The sequence below is a fragment of the Eucyclogobius newberryi genome, unplaced genomic scaffold (assembly GCF_026437365.1).
Source record: "Eucyclogobius newberryi isolate DKJ021-1_F unplaced genomic scaffold, fEucNew1.0.hap1 SCAF_16, whole genome shotgun sequence".
Taxonomy (NCBI): Eukaryota; Metazoa; Chordata; class Actinopteri; order Gobiiformes; family Gobiidae; genus Eucyclogobius; species Eucyclogobius newberryi.
Genome location: NW_027315790.1, coordinates 9,059,814 through 9,069,725, shown reverse-complemented (window position 1 = coordinate 9,069,725; position 9,912 = coordinate 9,059,814). Strand labels below are relative to the sequence as shown.

The following is a 9,912-nucleotide window of genomic DNA, read 5'->3' as shown; positions in this document are numbered from 1 at the left end:
TCTTGAAATTTGTATGCCTGAAAAAACTAAAGAACAGAAGAAATGCTACGGAAGGAAAGCGAGGAAATGAAACGTTTTGCCAGGTATAAAATAATCAATGTTTACATTTTGTGTTGTTTTGTGTGTTTGTTTTGTGTTGTTACCTGTATTACCCATCCAAGTAGCCTATATACTGACTTAATTTATTACTTTCTGTCATCTGAATACATTTGACATGTTGCAGAATTATAGGCTTTTGGCAGATAAAAAATCTGTAATTTAATAAATCAATTTAATATATTGCATTTGGTGTACTTAATAAGAATCAGAATTGTCAGTGAAAAAGTTTGCAAACTAGACATTTGTTTATGGTTTTATACTTTATTTACGATACACCACAAAACACTGAATAATAACTGTAATAACTTTGTAATTATTAATTTAAATTGTGAAATGGCAAAAGCACAGGTCAACGTCGACGTACTTCTAACCCAGACATATTTTTTTCTTTAATCTTAAAATATAAATGGGGCTTGCTAGAACTTGTTCTTATAATTGGTGTTTGTGACTGCAGGTTTATAGTGGGCCGTGGTGGAAGAGCGATTCACGCGTCACGTGATTTGAGCCGCGGTGGAGTAAGGTGAATATGCAAGCCAGAAGGCTGCCCACAGAGGACCTTCTTCTTTTGCCTTTTGGTGAGTGAATCTCAGGTGGATCTCCCCAGCACCCCTTGTCTAATTAGGTAAATTTTATTAACATCCACAAATACTTGGGATTTGAATGTGCTTTGTATTTTCTGTGAAGCATTTTTTTGCATTTTGTACAAATTGTGGTATTTACATTTCGTTAGATTGATTGAAAACACCCTAACCCATCAAATAAATATTTATATTTTTGCTAACTCTGCAAACAGTTGGGCTATCATACAGGACCACAATCAAAAGGACGAAGGGTTCCCTGAGTGCAGCCCTCTCAGTGCAGTCCTTGGAGTGCAGCTTCGGGTCTGCACATTTAGACAAAGCCTACAGGAGCAGTGGTTCGCCTGCTCCGTACTACTTCTTCCTCTAGAGCAGCCGCCGTACACGGACAACCAGCTGCGCAGCGGGCTCCAGTCCTTGTGAACATCTCGTCTGGGGGCTTTGTTCCACGCACACTAGTCATGCCATGGATATTTTGTGGCAATATCAGTTTAGGATCATTCTGCTCGGGGATTCCACGGTGGGCAAGTCGTCGTTGCTTAAGCGCTTCACGGACGGGATTTACAGTGATGTAGCAGATCCCACGGTCGGCGTAGATTTCTATGCCAGATCCCTCGATATCGAACCCGGGGTGAAGATTAAGCTGCAACTGTGGGACACGGCGGGTCAGGAGCGATTCAGGTGACGAATGCCACGCAAATATTGACAAGCCTGATATTATATTAGGGTATTTTTTAATGTTTTTTATTCAATCATGAGAATTCTACGTTCAATGATGGAGGCGCATATGCGTATAGTGATATATGGGAGACAAAATGCATAGACCCTCGCAACCTGCTCATGTAGCTGAACCAGCCCACTGTTCATTCGCGATATGAGCGATGATAAATCTACGTAAAAATATACATTATGTCGGGCATTGCACACTCACTATGGCCTCCCATATAACGGTGTCTACAGAGCCGCGGCGCGCGGCCGAAACTGCTAGGCTATTTTGTGCCGCGGCTCCTGAAACTGATGGGCTATTCTGTAGCCTCCAATAACAGCACAGGAGGTATGGCCTAGCAACAAAATTGTATTTATATACAATTCACGATTATTTTAGCACTCGAGTAGTAAAATTATTATTATTGTTGTTGTTATAATAGTAATAATAATAGTAACAATAATAACAATTATATCTATTATACATTGAGATGTTTAAATGCATAAAAACGGTGTCCTTATTGTCCATCAAGGCAACTGCTGTTGTGATTTTGAGCATTCAAAAAATTAATTTATTTATATTGTGAGCAGACTAGCCTTTCCACAAACCTCCTCCTGCAAATTTCCATGGAAATGTTGTAATATTCCACAGTATAGCATTAAAATCATCTATCTACATATAGAATGTTCAGAGGTATCGTTTTAACTTTCTATTTCCATGGAATCAGGCAGGAGACATGCCACCGTCTCTATATTATATTTTGTTTTTGCAAATACATTAGCTTTGATTTAGTCTCGATTTTGTTTCTGTTAAGTTTTTGATTAAGACATTACGTCAACAGAAGTCATTGTGTCAAAAAGAATATAGAGTGCTTACAGCACCACTGTATATTGCAGTAATTATCAAAAACATGCCAATGCAGTGACAAATAACATCTGATTAACATTTGAATGATGCAATCTGGATTTGCACTACATTACACACAATCTCAGGATCTGATGTGATAAAGGGGGTATTTGAGAAGCAAGTCAGAGCACGATTATTACCTTTGGTCTTATAAGGTTCTGGCCTCCGTTCTGTTCCATTCATTCATTCATTGATGATGGGCATTTCTGCATCCTCCTCAACGTCTTGTTTTTATGCTCTGGGTATCTACAGTCTCCTAGGCAACGGAGACAGCAACAGGAGGATGATAAGTCCCGAATGTGGATCTTTCGGCCTGTTGACTGTTCTTTTGTGTAGTCGGCTGTCAAAGCAATTCTTTGCAGGTTAGATCTTTTTTGCGTTTGAAATCCAGGCGTCTCTTCTGAGGAGAGGTTTTCCCACAGGTTCTCCTTTACTTCATCTGTGAAACGTGAAAAAAACCCAAAATGTTTTAGTAGGCTATGGGCTATTTTCGAACCTGAAATAGCCTTGATATAAGGAGTGGAAAGTAACTAATTACAAATACTCATGTTAATGTAATTGGGTAGATTTTAATAAAATATTTTTATTTTTAAATAAAGTTTGATATCTGACGGTTAAAATATTTATATTACAAGTATTTTCTCTTTAGTTTACTTTTTTGCCGTCTGTGAACCTGCTCTTCCTAGTGGCTCTGAGGTCGACTGCAACGCAGCATTGTGCTTGTAATTGACATCTTTTATCCATGTAACTATAGTTTTACTTGAGTATTCAAAACTTTTTCCATCACTTCTTGAAATGTATTTTTAACCAGCTTTAGTGTGGTTTGGATTGCTGTAGGTTCATTAAATTGTGTTCATGTAAAGCTGAATTACTCACAAAGGTAGTACTTAGTGACAATACGCATACATTTTAAAGCTAAAGATTTTTATCAGGTGCTAAATAAACAATAACAGGGCAAATTCAGGGACAAATGTAGTCATCTGCTGACCCCCAGTCTAGTTCAGGGGTGTCAAACTTATTTTTGTCACAGTCTACTCATCTCATCTCTCTGCTAGTCTCTGCTCCAGTCTACCTGTTTGCCATGCCTCCTCATCAGGCCAACTCTCCACACTTGTAATAGCTCTGCCTGCATTTAAGCCTGCTCTTGTCTATGCGCCACTGCCAGATTGTTCTTGTGTTATGCCTGACTTTCCAGCGTTTTTCCCCGGACTTATTCCCTGTTGCTGACCTCATCTGTTCCCGACCTGCCTGCCTCGTCTCTGCTCTGGATATTACCTTCTTCAACCATGAGTTTCGCCTGTTCCCTCCTGGTGAGACACCTGTTTGGCTCTGTGGCTATACCACTCACCACTGGACCTGCCTGGACCATGAGCCAAGACTTTTCACCCTGACTCTGTATAAGCTGTTAAAGTCTGATGTGATGAATAAAGGTCATTGTTACCGACTGATATTCCGTCTGCCTGTGCTGCTTTTGGGTCCTCACCATACCCGTGACAATACAATCTGGCCAGACATATCCAGCGCACACACCGATGGATCACCTGGAGGGTAGAGGTGATACTCCAGCACTAAGAGGCGCTGCTGCCCTCAAACTCAGCAGATGTTGGACTGGCGGTGACCAAGCAAGAGCAGGCGTTTACCTCGCAGGTCCAACAGCTCGCCACAGTTTTTGCCCTAGCTGCCCCTCTGCCTCCGGAACCCGTCCAGGCTCCACTAGCCCTGGCTACCTCTGCCTCTGCTCTCGCCTTGGAGCCTCGTGTGAGGGCCCGTGAATGCTATGCTGGGGACGCCCATTCCTCACAAACTGTTTCCTACTGTTCGCTCTCCAGCCCCATACCTTCGCTTTTGATGACGCCAGGGTGGCGTTTGCCGTGAATCATCTGACGGGGCATGCTTGGCTGAGGGGAACAGCCAACTTCTACCGGGGGTTCGGAGAGGGCAGGGCCGACCCAGACACTATCCTACCATCTTCCCGTCTGGTGGCCACTCACCTGGGAGATCAAGGAGAAGGTCAGGGCCCCAGACCAGACAGCACCATTTCTGGTGGACGTCGCTGGATGAGGACATTCGGGGTTTTGTCAATGCCTGTCCCACCTGCAACCAGTACAAGTCAGATCACCATGACCCAGCCGGTCTTCTACATCCTCTGCATGTGCCTCATCGTCCCTGGTTGCACATTTCTCTGTACTTCGTCACCGGTCTACCACCGTCCAACGGCAACACTACAATTCTGGCGGTGGTAGATCGGTTCAGCAAGATGGCACATTTCGTGCCCCTGCCCAAACTTCCCTCTGACAAAGAGATTGCTAAACTACTCCTCCCCCACGTCATCTGTCTCTACGGCCTCCCATAGGGCGTGATCTATGAAGGGCCCCCCATCAATTCGCTTCTCTCTGGAGAGAGTTCTGCTCCCTCCTGGGAGCCAACATCAGCTTATCCTCCGGGTACCACCCACAGTTCAACGACCAGACCGAACGCAAGAATCAGGAGATTGAAACGGCGCCTTGACCAGCTCCGCTACCGGTCTCTCTTACTTTGTGTGTACCTATGGGTTCCAGCCACCGCTCTTTCCTGCACTTGAAAAGGAAGCATCCTGCCCCTCAGTCCAGGACTTTATCCGCTACTGTCACAGGACTCCGGGCCGCTGATCGCTACACCGCGGCCGCCAATCACCACCGCTCCAAGGCCCTGGACTTCCAACCAGGTCAGAAGGTTTGGCTCTCCCCACGTGATCTTTCTCTTTGGGTGGAATACAAGAAACTGGCTCCTCGCTTCATCGGCCCGTTCGAGATCCAGGAGGGCAAAACATTAACATCATCGAGATGAGCAGCTGGCGGACGACCCACCAGTTACACAATGCACTTTTACAGACTGAATAAAAGGTATTTGAACACAACCTAATGCTAATCATGCATATTTCTCTTCTCCAGATCCATCACTACATCCTACTACCGTAACTCTGTGGGCGGGCTGCTGGTGTTCGACCTGACCAACCGCAAGACCTTCGAGCATGTGAGGGAATGGCACAAGGAGGTGAGCGAGCACATCCTGCCTCACCACATGGTCTACATCCTCATCGGCCACAAGAGTGACCTGAACAAGGAGCGCAAAGTGAGCCGCAGTGAGGCTGAGCAGCTGGCCGCCGACCTGGGGATCCGCTACGTGGAGACCTCAGCCAAGTGCAACAGCAACGTGGACCGAGCTTTTGAGCTGCTTACCAGGGATATATATGAGCTCATGAAGATGGGAGAGATCACCACCAGAGACGGTTGGGACGGGGTCAAGAGTGGTCTGACCGCCAAGGTGCTCTACCCGGCTGACGAGGAGGAGGAGCTAGCCAGAGCGGCCCCAGATAAAGGCTGCCACTGCTGACCGCTGAGGGACAGTGGTATGGTACTCGTTAGGAAGGTGCTGTGGGTCTAAGACAAGACGATTCTGTCAACAGCTTGGGCCATGATAGATTTATTTATTTATTTTCAATCAAAATTAACAAAACACAAATTAACAGAACCTGACCTGAGTGCAAAAAACTGAATAAAAGAACAAAAGTAGCACAAAATATTAAAAAAACGAAATCACAGCACACCTGGTCCAAAGTTGATTTATTTTCCAATGACATACTATAGCGCATATTGTTAATTAGTTAGTCCGCAATATACATTAACCTTATCAGAAGAGATGCGTGAAAAAAAAGTAAAAAAAGTAAACTAAGTAAACATGTACAATAAACCTGGACCTGACATAAATTGGGCAAATGATTATCTTGTTGATGGGGCTTTAGTATATACAATAAAATAGGATGCATGCATGTTCTAGAATTTTATGACGTTATTATCTCAGATGGTGGTTTGGGCCTATGTAACTCTGTGAGATTTAGAAATAGAAACAGAGGCTCTCAGAGTACAGAGTACAGAGTAATTCAACCAAGATCCCCAACTGCTAGAATGTTATGACGTCACAACACAACCAATAGTGAAGCATTAGTCAGTGTAAGTCTTTTTGCAGGCCACAAACAGGCATACATTTCAGGACTAATCGACTGTATTCTTCTAAACTAACAAAGCTTTTCATGACAGTCTGATGAAGTTGTTCTTTAGCAAAAAATAAACATCTGGCCTACTCCAAACTATTATTCCCAAGGAACATAAATTAAATAGAAAACGACATTTAGCATGTTGACTGCTGACTAACCTGTACCATACCACTCCGGTGTAAACTCTGTCCACTTCTTCTCTCTGCCGGCCATCCAACAGACACCTTATAGAGGTCCAGTGTAGAAGCTCCTGTTGTGTCTCCAAACCACGTGATAAGCATGATGCTACAGTTGCAGGAATGGACTCCTAATAGAAGGTTTATAAACTCTTCAGTTTGGCATCACCTCAATGTTACACCGCACTGTGGGTTTCCATGTGAATTAGCCGGCCATCTTGTGACCATACAATTGTAAATATGACTGAAATCTATTGAGATGAAAATGAGATGAAAAGGTCACTGGGAGCTGTTTGATGAGGACAGAATGCACTCTCCTCTGTGTCACAAATCTGTGCTTAAAGTTGTATGTGCACCTTCGCCAAACTCTGCATTTTATGAATAGAAGATTGATTTGTTAAATTTTACTTGTAGTTAAGATGTATAGAGTCAGACTGAAATAGTTTCATTAAAGTATGTGTTATAAGCTTTTTAAATGGTTACTATTTTATTTAAAGTTGTGGATATTTTTACAATCAAGTTCTGTGTCAAATTCAAAGAAAAAAGATAATTACTAAAAGAAGAAAATTGTAGAAAAAGATTCAGTTGTAGTCATGACTACAACTGAATCTTTTTCTACGATGAAACAATCCTGGACGAATGAGGGAATACACCGACATGTTTCTAAAAGGAGGAAACATGTTATGGGAATGTTTCGCTACACAAGACACCCATGAAATATGTGCCATTCTTTAGTTGTAAAAAAGGTCTAAATTATGCTATATTTTTACTGGTGTGGTGTTTTATTTATGTTCACACAGCATTTTGTCTAATGCTTCTACTTAGTGATTGCCCTTGTTACTAACAAAACATAACATAATTGCCAAAACATAACACAATGTCTTCAACATCACCTGAACCAATATATTTTCAGTCTTTACATATGATTGTCATTACAGGTTATTTATTCATTTTGATGGACAAAAACTGCTAATGATATCTTTTGAAAACATACTCAACAAAACTGACCACACAGAAACTTGCCCTTTCATACCTTTTGCCTTTACATTACTGGTATGTGTTCAAATTGTCACAAGCACGAGGAGCATTAACATAAGACTTTTGGATTAACAGGCTTGTGACAAACAAGGAAATGCTTTCATTAAAACTAGAAAGCCACTAGTCTAACTTGTGATCCTATTAACAGATCACAAGATATTGCCTCGGATCTCCTACAGGATCTCCTATAAAAATAATATTCACCAACAGTTCATACCAGTCTGTAATCTGGACCTAATTTCAAGAAACACTGTATATTCTTTTAGTCAATATTTCCATTGTTTAAATACTTATTGTGCCATTTTGCATCTTCCCTGTACTGTTACAGTACTATTATTGTTATTATTATTATTTTTATTATTATTATACAAAGTTTACCACTTATTATTCATTTACGGACAATCATATGTCGTTTGAACATAAGTATGTTTTTTCTTTCTTCTAGGCTATTGAAAAAAAAATATTACAAAAAAGACCATTAATTTACGTACACAACTATTCCAAATGTAATATATACATTACATAGACCTATATGATTGTGAGCAGAGTGCATTTTCACAATAACAGTAATAAGAGTACATTCTACTAGAAACTGACAAACTTAATTAAAGCTGCTTCATCTTCTGTACTTACACCTTTACAGGAAAAATATAACACTATTTATTTCATATGTTGTGTTTAAGGGCGTTGCTCTTTTATTCATAATAATGTTATGGATTGGATTAAATTAAATAAATAGATGTTTAATGAATAGTGGGTTGTGCTTTTTTGTGCCCTCTTGTGGCCATTATGTGGAATGGTTAGCGCTCTTGTAGTAGTAGCAGTACAGAGGTGTACATTACATTGTATGTAAGATTTTGAGTTCACATTTCATAAATATGACCTTTCTTTGTCTCCAGATACGAGATAAACACGCTAAACTCAAATATAGCTTTTACTGATAACAATTTTAATGCAGATTTATTCTTAATATACACAAAACTTGGACATGGTACTTTGATTTTGTGTTAAAGTATAACTATATATAGAATACATTCAACAAAATTATAATGACAATAAAAATGTATTTGTTTTCTGTTCTAGCTTAGCAACCTTTTCTGTTGTTACCCCATAAGCTACACAGGCCGACTTTCCCCTAACTCCCTAACTCGAATATATATATATATATATATATATATATATATATATATATATATATATATATATATATATCTTCTTATTTTCATGAATGTATATTGTTAAACGCTGGTATCCCTATTTAAGTGGTTTTGTGGTTGAATGACGACATCAACAACTACATTTAAATCCTTTTGTTTGTGTTGTTTTTATACTGTGCGGGCAGTGGTCATTTTTTTTTATTAATAGATCAAGTTTACCTTTTAGAAGAAACAAACATTTTGAACACAAAGCCATGGAGCTTTTTAAGGGAATTAAAGACGAAAAAGCATTACATAAATACACTGCAATAATAATATATATATCATAATAAAGTGAATGGCACAACCAGAAACCAGTGACGACAAAGAGAAGTGCATTTCCCCGCCCTTTTTTACCCATCATGCCCTTTTGCACAGAAAGCTCAAACTGGACATTATATTTCTTTAAAGAGTTGTACTAATATTTTTTTTCTGATAATGTATTAAGACTTGTTTTCTCCTTTCATTGCTGGTATCAGAATAATACATAATTATGTTTACCTCATCGCTTGTGAAACCGTGAGTCAGAACCAGATGCCTCATGTTTAGAAAGTGGCGTGCACCAGCGTGCGTTAAAAAGGGTTTCTGCTGTGTATAGCACACGGTAGATGATAACTTTATCTTCCGTGCGGAATCGCAATCAAGAGATTTCGGAAGCACAATTTTTGACCTAAGGGCTGCTATAGGTCGAGTTACCCGGCGCCCTTTTCATTGTGTGATAAGTAAATTACATCTAAAATATCGCAACTTAAATTCACGCGGACATTTCCGGACGTGGAGATGTCAATCGTTTCCCATCAATAATGTTACGTCGTGTAAATTTTACGGGTAAAGTCACAAATGTGTTCGCTGTTGATATCCATTAGTGACTAGACCGCTATCTTCTTGTACCATAACAAAAAATGCCAATTAACAATATTAATTTTATTTGCCCCCCCCACTTGTATTAAATATTATTGGCCTCTGAAACCAGCAATTCTCTGGGAGGAGCGCGTTAACAAAATTCCAGATTTTAACACTGGCGAAGGTTGCAGCACAGACAACTTTTATATCTATTCGTCATATACATAGAGACTACTACAAAGGCTTTAACACGGTAACATATCGGCTACTTCCCTCTTGCATAATCTGTGTGTATATATATATGCTATATTGTATATGCTATTGTATATTCTTTTTT

At 40.3% G+C, this 9,912-nt stretch overlaps 1 protein-coding gene and 1 non-coding gene across 2 annotated transcripts; both read left to right on the top strand.

Moving 5' to 3' along the window:
* The first annotated feature begins 1,028 nt into the window (after nucleotides 1-1,028).
* On the top strand, nucleotides 1,029-5,730 carry rab42a (RAB42, member RAS oncogene family a). The gene is made up of 2 exons (XM_072447391.1): nucleotides 1,029-1,358; nucleotides 5,220-5,730. The coding sequence occupies exons 1-2, from the start codon at nucleotides 1,144-1,146 to the stop codon at nucleotides 5,659-5,661; spliced, it is 657 nt and encodes a 218-aa protein (XP_072303492.1). The 5' UTR covers nucleotides 1,029-1,143; the 3' UTR covers nucleotides 5,662-5,730.
* Nucleotides 5,731-9,306: 3,576 nt separating this feature from the next.
* On the top strand, nucleotides 9,307-9,439 carry LOC140362346 (U11 spliceosomal RNA). Its single transcript, XR_011927076.1, has one exon. It is a non-coding gene; the product is annotated as a U11 spliceosomal RNA (small nuclear RNA).
* Nucleotides 9,440-9,912: the final 473 nt, after the last annotated feature.

Bases quoted from the DNA above. Each gene is read 5' to 3' on its own strand.
- rab42a (XM_072447391.1), top strand. From the start codon at position 1,144: ATGGATATTTTGTGGCAATATCAGTTTAGGATCATTCTGCTCGGGGAT. The intron at 1,359-5,219 runs GTGACGAATGCC...TCTCTTCTCCAG, and splicing joins GCGGGTCAGGAGCGATTCAG to ATCCATCACTACATCCTACT.